The 25,505-nt window shown below is 39.6% G+C and overlaps 1 protein-coding gene across 37 annotated transcripts in view; it reads right to left on the reverse strand.

Annotated features, from left to right (window-relative positions):
• Positions 1–1,100: 1,100 nt before the first annotated feature.
• Positions 1,101–25,505, reverse strand: part of ABI3BP (ABI family member 3 binding protein) — a 134,920-nt gene continuing 110,515 nt past the window's right edge. For 36 of the 37 annotated variants that reach the window (XM_079974330.1, XM_079974298.1, XM_079974314.1 and 33 more), the window contains 12 exons: positions 24,789–24,863; positions 22,866–22,973; positions 19,648–19,758; positions 16,401–16,520; positions 14,712–14,780; positions 13,842–14,054; positions 12,941–13,049; positions 7,438–7,517; positions 6,820–6,849; positions 5,361–5,522; positions 4,492–4,614; positions 1,101–2,838 (listed from right to left, as the gene is read on the reverse strand). In XM_079974330.1, coding sequence (XP_079830456.1) covers positions 2,723–2,838; positions 4,492–4,614; positions 5,361–5,522; positions 6,820–6,849; positions 7,438–7,517; positions 12,941–13,049; positions 13,842–14,054; positions 14,712–14,780; positions 16,401–16,520; positions 19,648–19,758; positions 22,866–22,973; positions 24,789–24,863 — 1,316 coding nt within the window. In that variant the 3' untranslated portion in view covers positions 1,101–2,722. The remainder of the gene's footprint in view (positions 2,839–4,491; positions 4,615–5,360; positions 5,523–6,819; positions 6,850–7,437; positions 7,518–12,940; positions 13,050–13,841; positions 14,055–14,711; positions 14,781–16,400; positions 16,521–19,647; positions 19,759–22,865; positions 22,974–24,788; positions 24,864–25,505) is intronic. The other variant, XM_079974327.1, reaches the window with a different exon arrangement.

The raw sequence follows: 25,505 nt of genomic DNA on the forward strand, positions 1-25,505 counted from the left end.
AATAGTTAACTAGGTGAAATGATAGTCACTGTGTCAGGCATCGTACCTGTGTCCTAGGTGTAGTGACTGCTAATCCCTATAATGGCATGAGGCACTGCCTGCGCACTTACCTGAGCATGTGCACTAGACTAGGAAGGATTGATGTCTGCTTCATGGTATTCACAGCTATTGAATCACATGCACCATGTCCTTTTCACCATCCAAGGGAATCTTGGAAATAGCTGTTTACTGACTCAAGAGCAACAAATTAATGGTTGTATCAAAATGGATTCACAAACTTAATGTGACAGTGAATGTTCTGTGAAGTACTCATGTAACAGACTTATTATAGTGCATGGGAACCATAACCTGTTAAGAGCATATACTGAAACACATTGGGTTATAGCCAGCTAAATTCTACTCAGAGCAGACTCATTGAAATCAACAGACCTAAGTCATGCCCATTAATTTCATGATTAACGTTGGAGACAACCCATTTGCATTTAGTTCTGTGGAATGAAGCAATTGAACTATTAGAGGTTACATTTTCAAAAGCCCCCATATATGCTAAAGTTCATAAAGTAACATGATTTAACTATTTCAACCAATAATAGACCTAAGGTACCCAGCTATTACAACTGTATGAATCAATAGCTCCTTGTAATTCTGCAAAACCATTTCAGTTTATATATGTGCAGCACCATCTTTCAAGCTGCCACAAAGGAACAACTTGCTAAGGTTGCATGTACATGTCCTGTATGGGAGCACAATGTGTCACACAATGCTTCCATGTAAGAAACCCAGCACATTCGTTTAGGCAACCACATGAGGCTATGGAGCGTCTCAGCTAAGTCATATTGAGGGAGATGCTCTATTTCACATTGTTTACAAAATCTTAGTTAAGGAAGGATGTGGCACACTCTGAGTTTGCTGTCAATCTGATGTACTGAAACAGGACACTCCCACCTCCCCCAAACTATCTGATAATTTCAGTTATAATTTCAAAATTGCAACCAAAGGTTACTGGAAAGTCTTTGAAGCGGCTCTCAAGAGAATTTAGGATTGTTTTCAGAATTTTTCAGTTTTGTGTCTGCTGAATATACCAATGGATCAAATACTACTTATGATTTAAAATACTTTATTAAGAGTACAGTGTACCGGCAATGTACTTAAAAGTTTTTTTTTATTATAAACAACCAATCCAATATTCCTTGTGTTCTTTTTTTAATACGCTGAATAAACACCTTTAAAAACCTACATCTCTTTATATATATAATGTTTAAATGTTTAAGCAATACAAATATATCACTTTGTGTAGAGGGGAAGCACAGAGCCATTTTTAAAAAACAGCTTTCATTTTTCCATTCTACAAAGCAGATCACATTACTGTTTCAACTGTATATAAAGATTTTTGTATGCTTCAGCCGTAATATATTCTACATGGTATTTGACTGAACTCTGCATTCATCTTTACTCAACACAGTTAAAACCTAATAATCATACTAGCTTGTTAAGGGTACATTTAAACCTGCTTATTCTTGTTTTTATGTCTTGATTTTTTGGGAGCACTTTATAAATTATGAATATTGCATACATGTTGGGAAGGCAGGTTTCCCTGGAAGCAGTGAATGATTCTCTGCTTTGTACTGTAAAGGCAAACACTGTGCTTAAAATACATGACCTTGATAAGTATTAGAGCACACAATATTTTGAGATGCAACATCCTGTTTTGCTCCATTATAATGATAGTGATCACAAGGTTAAGGTTTGTACAAAGCATTTCCCTGTTGTTTGCTGTAGCAACAGATTTTACCTTTAGGTGGCTGCATTCTACCTTTCGAGCAGAGCTGAAATCAATCTACTATAGAGAGGCAATAATTTGCAGAGACATAGCTTCCAGTTACTCCAAAAGCACCATAGAAGCATGTGTATACAGTCCCTTCAATAGTTATCTCCATTTATGCAAGACAAGCGTCTTGAGGAGCAGGCCTTACAAGCAAGCTGTAACCTGCTTTTGCCAAATCAAAGTCCTGTTGGACATACAAAATTAAAACGAATAGAGAATAAAACCTACCCTTAGGTGAGTTCTCCACAAAATGATGCAGGCATCCAATCTACCTCAGGCCAAGTGGTGAGCATTTTGCCACACTTTCAAATGGCAGAATGATTATTGACATGGGCTCAGTCAAATGGTTCTCTGGCATATGGCTGCCATGTTTAAAAACACAGGCTATCTGAGTACAGAGCTGTACAGAGAGCATCATTAGCTTTCCAGAGTGTTCAAATAGAGAACTGTATATTTGCAGCCTGGGCATAAAAAGTAGCAGAAAAGCTAACCTGACAGAATAACTTAAATGAGTTGAAAAATAAATCAGAACACGTACTTCGGCAGTATGCATCAATAAAATTCAGAATACATACTTTTCCAAAAAAGGTGCCTCAAACAATGATAAATAATAAACTACATCTTTCAAAATATGTAGAAGGCACCAGAAGAGACTTAAGAGGGAGCCAGCTTCCCAAGTATTTTATGACATGTTCTAAGTTCCTACAACAGATCCATAAATCTGGACAACTATAATTAAGCAGCCTATCAAACAGTTAACAAAGTATTGTTAGATTTCAGAATGAACAATACTACACCACAACACATTTCCATCTCTCAGCTTGCCTGGGTTAGCCACAGCTGGATTGCAGCCATTTGGTATTATCCTTTGCTCTGCCATTTGTCTTATCTCTTGCTCTACCATTTTCCAGGTATTGTTGCTCCACACTCATACCAGTGGACGTAGTTAGTATGCGTCTCCGCGCCTATTTTCCCAAACTTGACTGGCTCCTGTCGCACCGCTCTAAAAAAGCCTGGTAAAACAAAATGAGGGAAAGTAGAAGTTGAACACTGAAATGCTGGTTCTGGTATTAACATTGGCCTAGGTGTACACTAGGTATAAAATCTCTCATAGCCTCCCTTTCTTCCCCTTATATTTGCCAGGAGGTGATAGGACCAGTGGCCATGATCTTAGTTTTTTTGATGTGGAGCTTCAAATATGGTCTGAAGCTCAACATCAAAATAACCTAAGATCATGGCCACTGGTCCCATCACCTCCTGGCCAATAGAAGGGGAAGAAATGGAGGCAGTGAGAGATTTTACTTTCTTGGGCTCTATGATCACTGCAGATGATGACAAGCAGTCACGAAATTAAAAGACTGCTTCTTGGGAGAAAAGCAATGACAAACCCAGACAGCATCTTAAAAAGCAGACATCACCTTGCTGACAAAGGTCCATATAGTTAAAGCTATGGTTTTCCCAGTAGTGATGTATGGAAGTGAGAGCTGGACTATAAAGAAGGCTGATTGCCAAAGAATTGATGCTTTTGAATTATGGTGCTAGAGGACTCTTGAGAGTCCCATGGACTTGAAGAAGATCAAACCTATCCATTCTTAAGGAAATCAGCCCTGAGTGCTCACTGGAAGGACAGATCCTGAAGCTGAGGCGCCAATACTTTGGGCACATCATGAGAAGAGAAGACTCTCTGGAAAAGACCCTGATGTTGGGAAAGATTGAGGGCACAAGGAGAAGGGGGATGACAGAGGACGAGGTGGTTGGACAGTGTTCTCGAAGCTACCAGTGTGTGTTTGACCAAACTGCGGGAGGCAGAGGAAGACAGGAGTGCCTGGCGTGCTCTGGTCCATGGGGTCACGAAGAGTCGGACACAACTAAACGACTAAACAACAACAACAACACACCTAAGATTTATAAAGTGCACATTTAAAAGTGTAAAGCAAGGGTAGGGGACTTTTTCCACCTGTGGGACACATTCCCTTATACCTTTGGGGGGAAACCGCATGTCCGTGCCGATTAGGGCCAAAGGCAAACATGGGTACAGCTACAGACAAAAGTGGGCAGAGTGCCTTCAGTGCAGTAGTTGTGTTTTAGCCATGGAAAAGTCTGAGATTGATACATCCCTTTTCTCCATCTGGGCAACCATTATCACAGCTGAATGATGCATTTCAGCCAGCAAAAAGCATTCAAGTAGGGCATAGAGCAAGGCCACTTGGAAGTGTGGCCTGAGGAGAATCTGAAGAGCTGACCAGAGAGGCCTGGAGGCATTCAGCCTCTGGGCCTGAAGTTCTCTAGCCCATAGGGCAAGACAATGACAAGCATGAGCAAATTATAGTTTGCAAATGTGTGTCCTAAACAAGCTTTTAGGAAGAGTTAAGAGTCGTCAACAGGCTCATCACAGCTATCTGCCAATCACCCAATCCCACCACCCTTCTGAGTAATACCCCTCCCCACCTTCTCACTATATAGAAGGGTCTGGTGACTTCTGTTTCAGTGTATCTGAAGAAGTGTGCATGCACACGAAAGCTCATACCAAGAACTAACTTAGTTGGTCTTTAAGGTGCTACTGGAAGGAATTTTTTTATTTTGTTTAAGCTTTTAGGAAGCCAAGCTTGGCTGTGGATCCATGTCAAGTGTCCAAAAAGTCAAGACACAAACCCTTTAGAACATACCATCTTTGGTAGGAAGTTGATCCGACTGAACATGTGGCCCTGTTTTTCCGTCTAAATACGAGTCCACAAATTGACAGTGATCTTCTCCATGCCCCCTCTGATCTCCTATGTCATAAAATTTACCTGAAAACATGAAGATCGCCTTTAGAAATGAGTGAAATTCAAATGCCATTAAATAAAGATTAGAGGAGTGTTTATGACCGTCCTAAAGAATTTGACAAGAGGTGCATAAAACTGACCAGTACCTGGCCAGTAGACCATGCCTACAGCCCTATAAACATGTTTGGCCAAATCCAATTTGCTGTTCCCCACCCCCAAAAAGCTAACCGACCCAATTGCAACTTACTTTACATAGCTTTGCACATGCACATCTGTGTGTGCTGGTCCTCATTTAGCTGGTCGTACATCTGTGGAAGCCTGCTGCCATGGGTATATGGCCCACTACCTGGACCATTTTGCTATCTCAAGAATGTACCCAGTCAGTGACAATCTCTGCTAAGCTGGCAGCAGCCTTTTCAGGTGACTACAGATTCCATGGCAGGAATCTTTGTTCCACTTTACCATCAGTGAAGCACTGAATGAAGCAAGTGGAGATGATCTAGCCTACGATGCTGTACATCACATTCAATCCTCAAAACAACACACTGATGCAGTTGGTGCTGGGATGGCTTCTGGATTTTTGATAGCACAGAGATGAGTCATTGCTAGCACTGACAGCCATAGTCAGTCACTGCCCAGCATTGCCACACAAAGCAGTTAAGGGAAGCTTTTCCCCCAGACGGCAGCATTGACAAAGTGCTCTGATGGCATGATGCCCCTGGTCAGCTCACAGCACCAACCATCCCATACTGCTGCCCTCAATTTCATACCTGTAAGTGAATCGCTGAGGTAAATTTTGTATCGGAGGGAGTTGCACAACTGTACACCAACAAACTTCTTGTACCAAGTCCTCTTGACGAACTGTTTCCCCTTGCATTCAGAATAGGAATCAGAATTGAATTTGATTTGAGTCCAGATGGCATCTTTTCCCACTGTAAGGGAGCAACAAATAATCTACGTGAAAAAATATGTGCGTAGACATTGGAATCAAGTGAAAGAAAGAGACATATAGGAACATTTTTTAATTTTTACCCTGTCTTCCACTATAAAATGGCCTCAAGGCAGCTCATAAAACAAAACAAAACAGTGTAATAAACAAGAGTTGGAAGATAAACCAGCAGAACTAGCAGATAAAAAGGAAAGTAGGGATAATTAGGAAATAAAAGGTTATGAAAACGTCTCATATTTACACCAATTTCTGATCAGAACTCAGGCACAAAAGCATAGTAACCAGTTAGACTGGAATAACAGCTGATTGTACATTTCTTTGAACTTTAGGTTTCAACCAATAAAAAGGTTTAATACATTGTAGCAAGAGAAATAAGGGATGTGTGAAAGGGTCTTTTGCGATGCAGCACTGAGATTGCAGAACTTGGTACCTAAGGAAGCCAGGCAAGTCCCTTCCTTAGACCAATGTCTGGTAACTTCCCTACTGTATTTAAATTACTGTTTGTTCTGAGCTTTTCTAGTTCATGTTTCTGCTGTTGCTATAGCCGGCACTATTCACTTTATTGCTTTGATTACATTATTGTTTCAATTGATGATCTAAGCTGCAATGGAGGCCCCTTTGGGGGCTGAAAAGTGGGGTAAAAATGGATTTTGTAACTAAAATAAATGCTGAGAAACACATTGTTGCGGGGGATGAACCGCAGAAAGGAAGACTACCTTTTACACCATATTAAACATGAGTCTCCTAAATGAATTAAGAAACTTACCCCCCCTCCCCTGACTGTTTCAGATCCTTTCCTGCTAGTTAAAGACCTTATAGGGAGCTTACAGTCCTCCACTATAAAGCTGATGGCAGCCAACATTTTTCAGAGAGCTGCAGAAGCTGATGGCAGATTTTCTATAGCAGTGGCTGGACACCGCTGCATGCTCTGTTAAATCACTTATTAAGTGAGAAACAGTCTATTCATTTCAGAGAGCTGTCTTTTAATTTAATGACAGGCCCGAGAAAATATGAGCTGTGCCTGGCTCATTTCTGCCCCTTGGTTCTGAGCCACTGGAGCGCCACCTCCAATTGATTGGGCAGGCCTCAGGTAAACATTTAGACTGGCAGGAACTCTTTGCAAACAGCGCAGGTCAAAAAACAAAACAAAAACCCCAAACCCGTGAAATCATATGCAAAATGCCTCTCTCTTCCACATCCACGCTGTCATACAGCAGTACATTATCTCACCTCAGAAAAATGCTCTCACCAGAGTATACTATAATGTATAAAGGACTTACTTGAAATGGGCTCAGTCACTCTTGGGTCCGCTAAGGAGAAAAAACAAGTGCTGGGTCAGACTGCAAAATAACTTCTAGCATTTCAGAAGTATGCTGGGGAAAAGGGTTTACTTCTTCAGTTGACATGAATTGTAATCTGTACAACTGCAACGTGGTTTGAAATCAAGACAGAACACTTGTGAGCTTTTGTTAAACTAATAAACTGCTCATGACTGCTTTGAAATACCAAATACTGTGCTTTTAAAAGTGCTGTCTATCTAATGTTTTGATCTATTTTAGGACCTTTTAAATGTGTCAGGGGGGTATATTTTTTGTTACTTTCTTATGTATTTTGCATTGTAAACAACAAGGCCTTAAATGAGGTTATAGCAATTTTGAGAGTAATTAATTAATGACATTTTAAACCAGGCAGGGAGTTGTATTTAAAAATAAAATAAAAATTAACAACATTTCCAGGTACCAGATTAAAATGTCATTCTTGAGGAAGTTTGTGTAAATGCATAATTCCCATATAGCTTTCACTTTATCTGCTGATTTTTCTTACAGAGGGTAGATATTAAAACGTGTAAGGAGCTAGAGAGGCTTGTAGCTAATTGGTACACTTATTGAAACTCTTACCTGATTCGGTTTTAAATGGCTTTGATTCGGTGCTCGGTCCTTCACCAAGGGGGTTGCTAGGTATCACAACAAATTCATAACTAGAAAGAAAATGGGAGGGGGGATACACCCAGTTCTTTATTGCAAACATCAAGCATTGTATGGTAAAATAATTGCATTGGTTTATCTAAAAGGACTGTTGTAAGTATTCCTGAGAATACAATGGTACCTCAGGTTAAGAACTTAATTCGTTCTGGAGGTCCGTTCTTAACCTGAAACTGTTCTTAACCTGAAGCACCACTTTAGCTAATGGGGCCTCCCACTGCTGCCAGAGCACGATTTCTGTTCTCATCCTGAAGCAAAGTTCTTAACCCGAGGTACTATTTCTGGGTTAGCGGAGTCTGTAACCTGAAGTGTATGTAACCTGAAGCGTATGTAACCCGAGGTACCACTGTACATGAAATGTTTTGACCACTTAAGAAAGGTGCTAAGTAAATACTATTATTTTGCTACATAGCTATAATTTCTACACTGAAAATTGCACGAATGCTGCACATATATAATCACATGGACCAAATGCATACATGCATATTTTGCAACATATACATGCTACTGGGATCCACAATCAGTAAGACAATCTAGAATCATAGAATTGTAGAGCTGGAAGGGACCCCAAGAGTCATCTAGTCCAACCCCCTGCAATGCAATCCTGCTGTATATGCATACACAAGCAACACAAAACACACACATGCATTTGTTACTTGTGATTATTTGGAAACAGGATGAAAGCACATTTCTGTATCCTAGTGACCTGTGTGTTAGAAACTCATTTTGTATGAAGCCTCTCTGAATATGTAAGTTTTCATGAAAACATTTAAGATATATGGGTTAGTGTACTGTATATGGTCCTCTCTCTCCTCTTGAGGGGAATTCCTTGCACAATGAACTCACCCTCAAAGCTTGTTCTGTGACAGGCCTCAGGGCCACTTTAGGTGTTATAGTAGTTACCATGCACCTACTTCTATTTTGTAATGTAATTACATATTTTTTCACCACTAGAAAGCTGTGGAAACACAGGCATCAGGGACAATGACTGTGTAAAAAGTGGAAGTGTGCAGGTCCCAAATCAACATGTCAAAATTGCATAAAACAGCCACAGTACAGTGCACTGCACTGTGTCCTCTACATGTTTACTATCTAGTGTTTTAATGCCAAGAAACATCTTTTAGCTTCATTTCTTTTGTGTGGTCTATGCAGCTCTTTGGGGACGTGGGTTGTGCTGTGGTCTAAACCACAGAGCCTAGGGCTTGCCGATTAGAAGGTCGGCAGTTCAAATCCCCACGATGGGGTGAGCTCCCATTGCTCGAAAGCATGTCAAAGTGCAATTAGATAAATAGGTACCACTCCGGAGGGAAGGTAAACGGCGTTTCCGTGCACTGCTCTGGTTCGCCAGAAGCAGCTTAGTCATGCTGGCCACATGACCCGGAAGCTGTACGCTGGCTCCCTTGGACAGTAAAGCAAGATGAGCACCGCAACCCCAGAGTCATCCGCAACTGGACCTAACGGTCAGGGGTCCCTTTACCTTTATGCAGCTCCTGAGACAAGCACTGTAGTTGTACATTGTCTAAAGTCCTAAGACAGATATGCAATCAGCACTCAAGTGCAAGCTAGATTACAAGACCACGGAACCCCTAAACAGTGTATGCCAAATAGTTATTTGCCTTCAACTGTTGGAACAGGTTATGGACCAAAGTCCACCACATCACATATAAGAAAAATGTTCTTGCACAGATTAAGTGAACATTATTTGTATTGCAGTAAAGACTTTTTCCATAGGAAATTGCTATCCCATATGGAATCTTGGCAAGCAGAAGGAATGGCACTATTTTCCAGAACTTGCAACAGTGCAGAAATGTATGTGCATAGAAAAGGAAAGGAAAGGGGAATAAAAAACCCTCTCAATATGCAGTTTTCAGTTGAGCTGCTGGCTTAAAATCTCAAGCAGAAAGGTACATCTATCATGAAATCTCTTTATTTAGATTTATTGGCATATTCAGAAAGTTACTAGAAAATCTTTCTAACCACTTTGCTGAGCACGTACACTATTTTACCTACTAGTATTTAGATCTAGAGGAAGTTTGAACTTCAGCCTTATCCCTTCTTTCCATTGTTTCTGCTCACAGTACTGTGTTTTGAAAAAAATATGTAGAATTATAGAGTTGGAAGAGGCACTGATGATCATCTAGTCCAACCCCCTGAAATGCAGGAATCCTGCCCACGGCTGTCCCTGGATGGGCTTGAACCACCAACCTTCAGGTTAATAGCCAGACACCCTGACCCATAGTGCCACTAGGGACAAAATGCTGCTGCAAAGTTTCTTGACGTTTAATGAAGTGTTGAGTGCATTTGAGTGTCCTTAAAACAAAAAAGATTCAAGGAAACAAGTGAGATAACATTTCCCTAAAACCCATGGGTGTTTGCTGGACTTAAGAAAACAAGCACAAATTGTTGCAAACCTGGGGAAATGACAAGATAGTGTTATTATTGTTCGTGCTCAGATTATATAGACAAATTGTGAATGGTTAAAGCATAAAGCTTTTAATCTATGGCCCAAAGCAAGAAACCTGTTTTCCGGTTCAGTGTCAAAGCTGTTCAGCTGAGTAGGCATTCAGTGAGACCAATTCCATTGATGTTCCCTTAATCTTTAGGCACACAGAACTGGCCATTTACCAGACAAGGGTAGCAGAGATGGATAATTTAATTGGATTGGAAGAGGGCAGGTGTCCTCTTGTATTAAACAACCTTGAAATATTTTTCATATCTCAAGAAGGCACACATAAATTTCTTTAGAGACCCAATTCTAGCTAAGGTATGAAATGGAGATGGCATATAGAGAGATTCAAAACTATATACATCAACATATGGGCAACCTGAGACTTTACTTTCAAATACATAAGGAAAGTGATAATTGAAAGCTACATACTCCGAAGAACTTTGGAGGAACAAGAACAAAAGTTAAGCATGAGCCCCATAATCTGAGTAAACTCAATTGTGAAAAGGGCAAGAAATTGTGGATTTCAGAATATGAAAAGGCATCTTTCTGAAGAATACATTGTGGGAGGAAGACAATCACGGAATAACCACCAGCAATGGCCAGTATGATGGGACAGAGGGCAATAAATGGCTCTTACAGTGATCATGAAGACCTCTTGAACATATTGGTGGTGGAGTCTGGGTCAGCACTATGCAAGCATATCGTTGCTAACTGTAAAAGCATCCCCAGTGCAGACATCACTTCTGACATCATCAGATCACACTGGGTGCTGCTGACTAGATACTAGCAGCTGTTGGCATGATGTTGATCCAGGCCCCTTGCCTCCACAGCTGCTTTGGGATGCTAGTAGGTAAGAGCATGGATCCCTCCTTTACCTGGACTGTTTGCTCAGTGATGCTTGTGGCAGATTCAGTGCCACCTGCCACACCTCTCAGTACATAATCACCTCACACAGGAAAGCGTATGTTTGACAACTCTACTAAAAATAATGGGGCGGCATAGGCAGTATGGATAAATCTCAGCCAATGGCTCCAGCTGGATAGCTGCTAAGCCCATGAATCCACGATAACATAATATGTCAACAAGGACTTTTTTCTATTTTATCCAGAGGAGAGTCTGCATGCTAGTTAAGCCAACATTATCCAAGCTGGATTTAACAGCATAGGTTCCATTCCAACACAGACCCAAACATGCTAAAGTCTGTGTTGGATTGTAGCCAAAGTATACAACTAGTCACGGCTTGCTATGGGTGCATAGTATTCAATGGTGGCCCAACTATTATTGTAAGTTGATCAACCATAACTTATTCTATGCGGAGTTTTTATTTATTGTGAGTGATTTGCTTTAAACTCCTCACATGAAAGCAACTGTTGAAAGATCAAGACATTTGAGTAGGAAGATTCATAATAGACAAATGTTGTTTTGCTTGACGATTCAGCCAAATGTTATTCGCTCCAACAACATTTAATCATTTGAAGAATGCTGAGTGAACCAAATTATGGGGTAAGATGCTTTGTATTTTCCTAGCTGCTTGCATTTTGTCAAGTCTAAAGATGTTATTTTTCCCCACTCTGAAATGCTGCACACATTATTTTTGATAGCTTGCCAGGTTCAAAAGCCAAAACACTCCTCACCTATGGAAAACAAAATCAAAATAACCAATGAAAAGGACCGATTATCAGACATGAGTTAGTATGAGAGAATGGAACACCTGCATCGGGTCTGCAAAAAGCACATGGAATTTTCTAGCAATCCAGCTATCCAACAAAATCAAAAGGCAAGAAAGTGTCAGCAAGTTTAAAAACTGTAACTGTGTTAAACAGGTAATGGACAGTATGAATATCCCTTAAAGCAACACTGTGGGGCAGAAGAATGAGTTCATGATGTCATGTCTCTACCCTTCTAGTTCCTACAAAGTTATGTTTTTAGCAGGGCAATCCTGTGTTTGGTTACTTGGAAGGAAACCTCATTGTGGTAATTTTGTACAGTGTGCATAGGACTGCAATAAAGAGATATGCAGGAAGCTTACAAGCAACCACTATCCCTGTCACAACAGCCATCCAAGTTATTCCATTTAGTCTTTCTAGTGGATTTAGCCTTCATTTGCAGCATTCACAATTCCGGCTACAGCGCAAATTCTTAGATATGTTTAGGGCAAAAATTTCAGCGTCCCAAGGCTTGGGACGCTGTTCCTGATATTTTCCTGACACGAGAAGATGGATCTATGTAGATAACCTTCAGTTGCAGCTAGAGATGCCCTTAGATGAGGGGGCAAGTAGGGATAAGCAAATCTGTGAATTTCAGTTTCCTTCAGATTCTCATTTTCCCAGTCTTGTTTCACATTTCCACATCGGTTTGCAAATATTCTTTTTTAAAAAGGTGTTGTGAAAATTCAGCAGCATTTTAGTTCAAATTTATTTCAATATACATATTTTTATGTGCAATTTTGCTTAAGCAATTTCCCTACATTATAATACCTTTTAAATGCTGTTTTCATTTATGTATACTATTTTGTGCACACTTTATTCAAATATATGCATTTTGTACACATTCCTTGGCAAAATTTTGAGCATTGCAAATTTTGAAGGATGGCCGTGTTTCAGTTTGTGTATCGTTTCAGAAAGTGTGAATGAGGTAGGTTTGAACTGAATCAAATTTCTCCCCATCCTTAGGTGTGACTATAGTAGCACCTCTCTAATGAATAAATCATATATGCAAACGTGCACACTTGTCTGCTTGCTTGTACAACTGGCTGTTTGCATCTTATAAAATATAATGTTGAAATGCTAGACATCAACTATAAAACACATTCTCTCTCCCCTCCCCTCACTCTCAGAGGGGAATTCAGGAAGGGGAGTTACTGCAGAAGTCCAGAGTGGGACCTGGGGAGAGCACACCTTAAAAGAAGCAACTTCTGGGTGCTTAGAACCCCTTCATATATCACATGGTAGTATTTCCTAATTGTATTACCTCGTGTTAGGTTTCAGGTTTTCTACAGTAGAATGAGTTTGATTTGTTGTTATAATAGTCTTGTCCTTTCCTGCAGGGCTTCCATTTTCAGTCGATACAACTTTATATTCTGAAATGATGAAGAAGATTTGTGTTCCGTTATCCTGTCAATTTCATTTGTTTCCTTTAATCTCCTGGAGTGAATCAGAAACAGTAATAGAACAAAGCAAACAACATTCTGAATGTCAAACTGCCAGCCCAGAACAGGGAGATCAAATGAGAGCTTGTGTAGGAAACTCAGTGACTTGACCTTTGGGAGAAAGAGAGATGTGCGTTATGTGGTGTGACACATTCCCTCAAGCAAGAACTACAAATCCCAGAGTTCCTGCTGACACTTCCTATGCACAAGGAGGAGAACCTAAGCAGGGTTGGAATTCAAGTGGTGTCAGAACCATAATCTGAGACTAAGATCTTAGAGACAGTGCGGCAGATCTCCAGACTCCACCCCTCTTATCTCCTTTGTATGTTAATTGTGTCTTGATTAGTCTTTGTTGTTTCTGTTTATTTGAAAACTGAATACAAATTATCCCCAAAAGCAAACAATCCTGACATTATATGCAAGGGAGGGAAAGCACAATCTAAAGGGCATTAGTTAGTGTACCAGCCAGATGAGCAGGATAATAATAAAGGGAGTGGATGGCGCTGTGGTCTAAACCACTGAGCCTCTTGGGCTCACCGATTGAAAGGTCAGGGTGAGCAATAATAAGAATAGTAATAATAATATACGTGTCATTCAGGAGCCTAAGTAACACCTCTAGTTTTTAGAACCAGGCAAGAATAGCTGTGGGGGAAAGTGCAGGCTCGTAAAGAAAGACTAACAATATTGTTCAGGCTCTAAACTTTAAGAGAACCAAAGTCTAACCTGTAACAGTTTCATTTGGTGGTTTTTCCCAATCCAGTACAACAAAGGTTGGGCAGCCTTCGACAGTTACCACAGTGAGGTTTGTAGGAGGCTTTCGTGGAGGGCTAGTAGCTACCTCTGTGCTGTCCCCCTCTTCCGTTGGGAAGTATTGGAGTGTGTCTGTGATGGAGCATGGCACATCTTCTGGTTTCTTTATATACAACACACCTTCACCTAGAAAAATAGCATCTGTGTTAAGGGGCTTTAAAAAAAATATCCAAGTAGCAAATGTGGTGGTAAAATTGTCAGAACTGCACTATTCCAGGTGGTAGGGCCCACAGTTGAATGCTTCTCCATAAAAAACCCCTGAAAGTAAGTTAGCGTGTCAGATATCTCTCCTGATATCGATTTTTAAGGTTCTTGGGTTTTTAAAAATGTAGTCATGTAAGTGATGATCACCTGCATGAAAAGTTTAGTAGAAGCCTGAGACCCTTGAAAGTTACTTATGTGTAGGACAGTATCAGGTGTGAAAGCTAGCTTAACAAATCCAGGCTAAACTCTAAGACAGGTAGGACTGGGAGCATATGGCTTTCCTAAGGCCACTTAGGAAGATCATGGAAGACTTTCTGGTTCATATTCATTCTGGTACCTACTTAAACACAATATAAACTCATTGCTAAAATATAAACTCACAATATAAACTCAAAGCTAAAAGATATGTTAAACGATAAAGATGATCAAGGGTCAGGAAACCAAGCCTTATGAGGAACAGTTGAGGGAGAATGATTAAAAGAGCTTTTAATTTGGGAACCTAGATGATGAGCAAAAATAATTAATATGGTTAAATATCATTTTCACAATCTGACATTACTGCAGCTATTTTAGACATACCTGTGAACCTTCGTTTGCCAGAAGCATCAGTATCTGATGTAGGCTGTGAATTGAACAAAGTTCTATTACCTAAGGAGAGGAAAACCACAACACAATTTTAATAAAAGCACTCCTTTGTAATGTTGAAATGGCACTTCATATTTCTTCTCTCATTTTAACCTTCAATCCACTCCTTAGTGCATGTTTGGAATCATGCTCACTTTCTATTAGGAGTGAGCTGAATTTGGCTGTGATGGAAAATAAAAGCCTCTTTGCACTGCCAAAACAAAGATAATCATAAAATAAATGGCTGAGCTCATTATTGCTGTTGGAGTCACTTCATGCATAATATACAAAACCCTCTCTGAATTTCTAAAAAAAGATTCTTTTATGTTTTGCTGATGCTCCAGTCCTTAGGGAGGCATATGGGTCTTGTACTTAGCAACACTTTTTAAAAGGTGGAAGGGAAACCTGAGCCAATTCCCCTTTCCATAGCATGCCATGTTCTTTAATGCCCTGGAAGTTGAATTGACCTCTGGGACACCGCGAAGGAAAAGCATAGTTGCCACCAGGAACATATAAGGTTTCTTTTTTGCTTTGCTTTGTTTTAATGATGCAGGAGTGCATATATCCACTGTAGGTTTCTTGTCATCTGATGAACCTTGGAGATCACAGCCCATCAGACGACACTTTTCTGAGTGCTCCTTCAGTGCGCAGACTATAGTTTACAGCTGTAATATTTCCAAAGAACTAAGCATAAACTAGCACACACTGTTGTGTCTACAGTACTGAGGTTTCCTCCACCTTACCTGCTCATTCTGCACTCTTTCAGCCATGTAGTAACTCTTGCTATCTGTAGTATTACTATGTGGGATTTGATAGGTTGGTGCAAGATGTGTGTGCTATAACTCCAATGCGTATATCATAGTCTCTGACATTTCTCCGATGAAAATAGGGACGTCCCATTCCATAATGATGATTTTATTATTTATACCCCACACATCTGACTGGGTTGCCCCAGCAACTCTGGGCAGCTTCTAACATATATATAAACATGATAAAACATTACACATTAAAAAAACCTTCCCTGTACAGGATTGCCTTCAGACAGCTTGGGAGTCGGATAAATCAAGGATGTCCCTGGAAAACAGGGACGCTTGGAGGGTCTGATATATATTTGGAACGAAGTGACATTACTTGTACTGCTAAAACTGCTGTTGGTGCTGCTGGAATATTAACCTATGATTTACACTGCTAATTTGACATAATAAAATAGCCAGAGAAAACTGCCTCTCTCCATATGAACCTACCCAGATCCCGTGATCACCAGGTGGGGCCTTTCTATGTGCACCTGCTCCACAAAAGAACAGGTCTTTTCCGAAGTGGCTCTCTGTTTGTGAATGCTCTCCCCAGGGAGGATCAGCTGGCACTTTCATTCTACACCTTTAGGCGCCAAGCGAAAACATTCTTCTTCAACAAGGCCATTGCCTGATTAACACCCTATACCTTTTTAAACGTGTCTGTGGTTAGGGGAGGGGGTCATTGTTTTGTTTTGTTCTTCTTTTTCTCATGTATTTTGTATACAAGATATTATATAGCTTGCATTTTTATGTTGTGATTACCCTGAGATCTACAGATGATGGGCTGTAAAATTTAATCCACAACAACAACAATAATAACAACCTACAAATGTACACCTAAAATTCTTACTATAATCTGGAGATGATGATGCTGTAGGGGTTTTTTTATGTGACCTTGTTTTCCCATGAGCTGCTGGCCCTGTAGGCTTTGCTGTGGAAGATGAAGAGGCTCGTGGCATCAAGACATTTCCTATTGAAAAACAGAAACAAATCTGAATGTCCACTTAGAATTAATGCAGCATTGATTCTAAATAAAACATTTCACAGCCCATTGAAGAAATTCAACTTTATAAGTAATCTTCTTGCTTGATTCTAGAGATGTACAAGCAGATACGAATTCTTATGTCAGCTTCAAGTGATAAAATGATTTAGATATAAATTTACATTTTTATATTGCATATCTGTGCAACTTTCTGTGGTTTTTTTCTTGGTTCATTTGTGCCATACTCTATGTGTTGAAAGGGATAAATGGATAAACAACGGTAGACTGGATCAGGCTCAGCTGAGGGAGAGAAAGAGAGAGATCCAGACATGTATTAAAGTATATTCAAAGCACATTTCACCCCCAAAGAATCATGGGAACTGTAGTTTATTAAGGGTGCTAGAAATAGCAGCTTTGTGAGGGTGAAGCTCCAGTTTCCAGAACTTTGGGAAGGAAGACATGTGCTTAAATTATGAATCGAATAGGCTTTAAGTATATAGTGTGGGTCTGCCCACAGGCATAAATTGACATAAACACAGGCATAAATGCTGTCTATCCAGGATTAATAGCTTTCAGTGGAATGTTCATACTTAATGTGCATCTCCATCCACATTCTGGGAGAATGAGGAAAACAATTAAAATATCTTTTGTAAATCCCTAACTGGCTTCCTTTCTTCTCTTCAATCCAGACAAACTCCTTCCCTGACCATTCCTGCTATGTCTGTTCTCTTCCATTCCAATGCATCTCTGCCCATGGTCTTTTGCTTGGCTTCCTCTAAGGACAAAAGCCTTTCTCACCTGCTGCCCCTCCTGCCTTGAATTGCCTTCCAGAACACCTGTGTGATGCCACCTCTCTAACATTCTTTGAATTTCCCCTCAGGACCCATCTTTTCCGTGAAGCTTTTGAAACAATGCCCTCATCTCCATAGCCTACTGCAACTAAATTTAAATTAAACTTAAGTAGAGGTTACTGAAATATATGCACTCTTCCCTCATTGAGGCTTGCCTTTATTTATTTTCCAACTTCTGTGCTGAATTATCAATGGAAAAAGATTAGTTACGATGAGAAATCTAATTTCTTCCTCACATTAAAAATGGGAGACAATTACAAACTGTTATTCCTGTCCTGTAATTCAGTGAGCATTGAAGAAATGTTGGGAGAATTTATCCAAACTAGAGAGACTTAATTCTTTTAGCAAATTCAAAGAAGGTTGCTTGTTATTTGTTATTACAAGTACTTTTCTGTATACTCAAAAGAACCGACATTCTGCTTAAAAAGCTGTTTGGCACTTTTCATTGTTGAAGATGGATGCAGGGATATATTAACAGTTATGCCCTGCCAGTAAACATTCAGAAGCTTGCAGCAGGTTTATTAGCATGTCTGATTACTCCTTCCATTTTAAGTGATTAATGATATCATGTCACATAGGGCACAAACAAAGCACTTTTACATAATGCCAGCAAGAAAAATGAGATAGTTTGAAAGATAAAATTAAAGAAGTCTATAATTATAATTATTATTATTATTTAAAAACCCTCCTTACACAAAATTATGCTGAGTCTTGAAATACCCTATCTTAAAAAAGTATGAAATTCCCATATTAATAGGCTTTCTTTTTCTCCTCTAGAATTTACTATAGCTTCCAGTTCATGTGTAAACTGTCTTCAATTTTAGGAAAAAAGGAAATATAAAAAGGTATCAGCAGTTTAAGGGACGCGGGTGACGCTGTGGGTAAAACCTCAGACCTAGGGCTTGCCAATCGCATGGTCGGCGGTTCGAATCCCCGCGGCGGGGTGAGCTCCCGTCTTTCGGTCCCAGCTGCTGCCCACCTAGCAGTCCGAAAGCACCCTTAAGTGCAAGTAGATAAATAGGTACTGCTTTATAGTGGGAAGGTAAACGGCGTTTCTGTGTGCTGTGCTGGTGCCGGCTTGCCAGAGCAGCTTCGTCACGCTGGCCACGTGACCCGGAAGTGTTTCCGGACAGTGCTGGCCCCCGGCCTCTTAAGTGAGATGGGTGCACAACCCTAGAGTCGGACACGACTGGCCCGTACGGGCAGGGGTACCTTTACCTTTAACAGCAGTTTAGTATCTTACATTCAGATGAAATTTAATGAGAATGTTAAAAACAACAACAACAACAACTGGGGACATGTTAAACACCATTTTTTTGTGGAATGCCATTATCCAAGACCCCCTTCACATATGCTATAGTTGTGAAGACTCCATTCAGATTCTCTACTGCACACGTGGTTAGTTCTTTGCAATGTTCATAGAAGAAACTAAGAAAGCCCTGGCGCATTTAGAACTCCATGCATACATCAGAAACACTAAATGCAGTCAATTCATCTTCATGTGAACACTGAACTATGTTCTATGGTAATATCCAGGTGGTTGTGGGTGGGTGGGTGAGTGAGTGGGTGCAGGTGTGTGTATATCACAAACACATGGACAAAATTGATCATGTAAATCTTCTGACTTAATTGCTGCTGTTCCAGGAAAGAACCCAGATACTTGTACTATAGTATGCAATGGAACATCAACCTAGAAAACCAGCTCCTTTCCTTTCTTGGGATAACTGGGGCTTATAATCAAGACTGGGGCTTTTAATCATTCCCAGGATAGCTGTAAAAACATTATGATAGTTCAAAATGAATGCAAAATAATCCTTCTTGTCTGGATACCTCTGACACATTCTGTAATTGTAACTGATCCAACACTGAGAAAAACAGAGTTTGTTAGAAACAAATTTCAAAAGCCTCGTGAGATGTAAGCAAGTGCTTGAGCATATGAAAAAAGGCAAGATTTCTGGATTATGCCCATGGTCAAAAACATTTATTTGCCCAGGTATTTGGCTTGACTGAATTGTTGCTGTTGGAGATGAGCCCAGCCCTTGCTGGACTTGCTAATTTGTTGTTTGTTTCAACAACATTTTTAGAATTAATTTATAATGTAGTTTTATGCATGGTGTTTAATATATTGCAGCCTGCCTTGAAACTGAATTTAGTGAAGAGTGGCCTAGAAGTGCCTTAAATAAAATAATGAATGAATGAATGAATGAATGAATGAATGAATGAATGAATGAATGTAGGAACAACTGCCTCATGAGACAACATACCTGAACCTCCAGGTTTACCGGTCACCGTGTTTGGTGGCAAAGGTTTTCTTCGCATTGGTGTAGGCTTGGCAGGAGCTAAGGGAGGTCGCGGAGAGTCAGGTGGTGTAGCTACTGTATAACGTTACAAGACACCACTGTTAACGGAGGAACCGCACACCACGTAATCAGAAAGAGAAAAATGGCTAATAGCTACACTTCTCAAGCAAAATTTTAAGGCATGAGCTTCAGCGATAAGAACTGCAAAAGAACACAAAACACAAGACAGGGAATAGCTGAAAGGAGTTATTTTGAGCTTTTACATTTCTTGCATGAAAATATGCATGCTTCCAGCATCAGACCAAAACAACAGCACAGCAAGGCAGCTAAGCTAGTTCATAAAAATGTATGTCCCCTGTTCAGTTGAGAACCCTTCTTTCATGACCTTACATTGATAGAAAACAGAATTAAGTGGCGTTGATAAGCCAGTTAGGTCAAGGTGAGCACAACACCCATTGATTTCTCGCAATAAGGCTATTGCCACTGATGCAAAAATATGGGATTTGGCCACTAATATAACACTGGTATCGGTCAAAGGAATAAAATAAGACATCCCTGATCTCTCCTAAAACTAGAGGGGGAAACATTAGAGCAGAACCCACAGCTCTTCCCACATCAGATGATGGTCCTAGTGGGAGAGCGGTGATCTTCAGAAATCCACTGTGAATTAATGAGAACCATAGAATTGTAGAGTTGGAAGGGATCGTGCCAAAAGTATTTGATCCATCCATGTGTTGGCCAGTGAAGGGAGGAAGGCTCAACACACAGCTCTTAAAAAGTAAGTTGCCCATGCTAACGCAGGATATATTCCTATGTTTGGAATGTAAGGGCTCTCTAGATACAATGCAGGTGGACTGTATAATATTAGCTGGATATACTCTGATTTCAGAACTATTATAATGGATACTACGAAAAGTCAGTTGATGGATAATTTAATTCCATTTGTGCTCCAGGTGCCTATCTGTTAAATGTTGCAATTGTTATTTTATTTAACTTGGTGTCAAGACTGCAGTAACCAGCCCTTTTATGTTCACGTAAATTAAAGCCCACTGTCCCTTACAGGGTTAAAAGCATTCTGTAGCTTATAATCTTATATTTTTAAAGCTTTTCTTTCCATGCATTCTTTCCAAGATTTACGTAATTAATGCTAGATAGAATTTGAAGGGAGAAACTTTCAAAAACATCAGTATAACAAGCTCATGCATAGCTTCAGAGAGGTTGTAGTACGTGAATTGAAGGCCAGCAAACAGAGATGCCAAAGCAGCACTGAGCAGTATGGACTACTGTGATGAATGCACATTATTATCATGTATACATTCTTTTCGACAGGAGCACACACATTCCCAAGATGATTATCAATCATTCCCTCTAAATAGAAAGTAATTTAAACTTCAGTTGTATGCACACTTACTGGAAAGCAAGTTCCATTGGGACTTGGTGGGGTTTGCTTTCAGGTTATCAAGTTTAAGACTGGGCAGTTAATTTATTAACTGAATTTTTCTACTCGTTAAAAGTGCCTTCAGTGCTAAAAACAGTGAGCAACATTCCATTTGTAGAATGGGGATTCCCTGCCTCCTCATTTCCTCTGCTGCTCCTGGCATCTCTTAGAACAGGCATAGGCAAACTCTGACCCTCCAGATGTTTTGAGACTACAATTCCCACCATCCCTGACCACTGGTCCTATTAGCCAGGGATGATGGGAGTTGTAGTTCCAAAACATCTGGAGGGCTGGAGTTTGCCTATGCCTGTCTTAGAAAGCAGCTCCTACGGACTGGACATGAACACATCTGTCAGTTCCAGTTGCTCTCATTCTCTCACTCTTCAGTTTTTCATCAGTTTGTGAAATTTTTAAAAAATATAATTAAAAAGGTATCACTTTTGCAAGCAATTTCCCCTCATTTAATGTATTTCATGTCATTTTTGTTTGTGGAATGCTCTCTCCAGGGAGGTTTGTCTGGCACCTTCATTATATATCTTTATTATTATTTTTTTATTATTTTTTATTTTCATTATATATCTTTAGGTGACAGGCAAAAATGTTGCCATTCAACCAGGCCTTTTAAATAAAATATAGCTTTTTAAATATGTTTGTGGGAGGGGTGGTTTTTGTTTTGTTGTTTTCACCTTGTATTTCAATCTTGTGAACAGCCCTGAGATCCTATAATGAAGAGCAGTACGTGAATCTAATGAATAAATAAATTAAATTAATTAAATACTGTATTTTTCCATGTATAAGACTATATTTCCCCCCAATTTTTTTAAGTTTAAAATTGGAGGTCATCTTATACAAGGAATGTTGCAATTAATTATTTTTTAATTTTGGGCTCAAAAAATAGGGGTCATCTTATACATGGGGGCGTCTTATACACGGAAAAATATGGTACTGTGTATCCATTTTTATGCAGTTTTCCCCAATATACCAATTTTTATACAACTATGCTGGCTGTTTAGCCATAATAATAAACATTCATTTATTTTTGTACATATTATTTGGTTGCAGAACCACATCAGAAATTTCAGAAAAGTGCAAAATTCAAAGGATTGCAGTATTTTGATTTGCATATTATTTTGGAACCTGTGGAGGCAGGTTCACATTTAGATCCTAAACAAACCAAGTTGTCTTCTCCAGCCCTACTGGGAATTGGAGGAACCTCTGACGAAACCTGGGCGGCAGGAGCAAGAAAAATGGCCAGGAACCCAAGATTGCCTTTTACACAAGCAAAAGTGCCCTCCATTTGCTTAAGTTCTCAAATAAATCCAAGCCAAAATACATTTTTACATTGTTGGAAATGTATCATTTAAATATGCTTAATGCACAGTATAATGTGTAGGATAACAGTGACACTTCAGGCTTTGAAGACAGAGACTTTTTATTAATTCATCCATGGAATAGTTACAACATATTTCATTTCCTTGTCCTGTGCTCTCTTCATAGAGTGACTGGACAAAGTGTGTTTATGTCATTTTCTAGTATTGGGTCTCTAGTTAAAAATTTAGCAGGAATCTGTATGCACTTTGATTTGTACCCATTCCCTCCTGAAGGCTTCAGTGGGATAAAAAGGGTGATAATCCAATGCCCCCAACTTTAGGACCCAGGTACTCTTCTCAGCTAATGAATGCCAAATGGGAAATTATTTCCAGTAAATGTTGCTGGACATAGTAATAGAAGATTATTTACTTACCAGGGTCTGGTTTTTTTCTTGCAACTGAGGAATGCACTGATGTGTCTGAACCTGTACTAGAGCTTGTACTAAGAAGCCTAGCAGCATCCTGGTCTATTAGTTTGTCGCCTGTGAAATAACATTAAAAATGCATATGTCATATTGCACATGTTCAAAGAAATATAAGGGATTTCCTCCAGACATCTGGTAAAATGCCCAAGGTCAGTGGATCTGGTCAATAATCCAGTGACCATACTACATATTCATTCCTGTAAATCCATAATTTTAATAATTCAAGAGGTGGGTGAAGGACTTTTAACAATTTCTACATTTGGCCTTCACTGTTAAACCCTCACATGAAAATCCAGATTATGGGAAATATTTAATTCATTTATAGACATTGTCCAGATGAAATATGGGGGGGGGGGATTCAAACACATGGCTTATCACTATTTTAATACCCTTTATAAATATTAGAGATTTCTTACAAAAACTGTATGGTCCTTACAAGAGTTGACTAAGGCCTTACTGTGTTTGAATAGCTGACTTCCTCCAAAGTCCATGAAAATAAAATTGTCATGTCTATTACACTTACGAATTTGTCTTCTCTTGGCCTACCACTTAATAACCACATTGCTTCTGAATGAGTCAATTCTTTGATGCCTCAACCAATATAAGCAGCCTCATGTGACTGCGTATTTGATTTGCTGTTTGGAAAATGTTTTGTGGTGAAATACTCTTTGAATTGGCAAGGGTTATTACTGAATGGCAGCAGTACATAAAAAGTCTACATAAAGGTCACTACCCAAATTGTTAAGCAGAAACAGTTACTACATTTCAGAGATTGGAATAATTTACTGAACACAGTTTGAAAGAAACTGTAAAACTCAAACTTGACCTACATAACGCAGATTATCTTTATTAGTTCACCATATAATGTGCAGAATCCAATGTTCTGCATGGAGTTTTCCACTTGCACAGCAGAACAACTTCTTTCCTCCCGTCCCTACTTATCACCAGCCCTGCACATCCTCAGAATCTGCTCCTGACAGTCCTCCACTCAAGTAGATTTGGGGAGCGCACAGGGGACTGTAGTGGGGATCAGGATCAATACATGCCATCATCCAGTTCAATCCAAAACGATTCACTTGGAGATTATTGCTACGCCTCCATAACCTAAACACATTATTTCAAAATAATTTAAATCAAACTTTCTCTCAGGTATGTGTGTTTAGGATTCCAGCCAATACACTATCCTTTTAGCTGTATAAATATCATGCAAATATTAATTATATCATCTTTCTACCTTCCTTTTCAGCTGGTTTGTAGGCAGTTCAATATGAAAGCCTAGACAGGGCTACAAACAGAAATATGCTAAACACAATGGAATCCTAAGGATGTTTACTCTGAAGTAAATTCCATTGAATTAAGTGGAGTTTGGTCCCAGGTACACGGGCGGCGCTGTGAGTTAAACCACAGAGCCTAGGGCTTGCCGATCAGAAGGTCGGCGGTTCGAATCCCTGTGATGGGGTGAGCTCCCGTTGTTCGGTCCCTCCTCCTGCCAACCTAGCAGTTCAAAAGCACGTCAAAGTGCAAGTAGATAAGTAGGTACCGCTCTGGTGGGAAGGTAAACGGCGTTTCTGTGCACTGCTCTGGTTCGCCAGAAGTGGCTTAGTCATGCTGGCCACATGACCCGGAAGCTGTACGCCGGCTCCCTCGGCCAATAAAGCGAGATGAGAGCCGCAACCCCAGAGTCGGTCACGACTGGGCCAAATGGTCAGGGGTCCCTTTACCTTTAAGTGTACATATAATTGAAGTGCTAAATGTCTTTCAAAAGAAATTAAATATGCAACTGATAAATAATTTGTTGCTCATCCTGGGCACAAACAATATTTATATTTAAACCTTAACAGTAATAACCATTATAATGAAAACCTCTGTTACCTTTTGGTACTTTATCCCACGTCAAGCCTCCAGATGTTCTTGTTCTGCCAGGGGCTGGTGTTGTTTTACCAACAACTGAAAAGAAATTGCAAAGAAAAGTGAAATCAATAGGAGGTAATGATACATTTATTTCCACTGCTGACTATTTCTAGGCAGAGAAGGGAGCTGAGGTTATGGTTTTATGGCTGTTAGTTTCCCTGTTTTTGTAAAAATCTGAAAAAGTAAAAATAAAATTTATCAGGAAGTATCAGAAAGGTAAATACTGATCATACATGTGTGTTCCTCCACCAACTTGGCTTCTCAAAAAAGTACTAACAATGCAGATACAGATAACTGCAAATACAAGTTCTTTCCAGGGAACATTTTACTTGAAGAATCTGGACAATAGATTATTATTTTTTATACATTAAATGTATATTAAATCAATAATGATGTGTGGATTAAATTATGTATGTTCATATTGAATTAAATTACTATTGGAGACCCTCCAAAAATTGGACTAGAACTTTTTGTAAATGAGATCATCCCCAATATCTGGACTATCTCAGAATATGCAGGTTAGAATTGCAAAACAATGCTTCAGTCTTTTGTAGTGATTAGCATCTAAGCCAAGTCAAAGTAATAAAAGAAGCAATACTATCAATACAACAATTAAGAAAGTAAACAGCCTGAACTGGAATATTACTCTTTGGGAAAAGGCTGCAAAAAGCTTTTTAG

Source organism: Podarcis cretensis, assembly GCF_951804945.1.
Source record: "Podarcis cretensis genome assembly, chromosome: 4".
NCBI classification, from domain to species: Eukaryota; Metazoa; Chordata; class Lepidosauria; order Squamata; family Lacertidae; genus Podarcis; species Podarcis cretensis.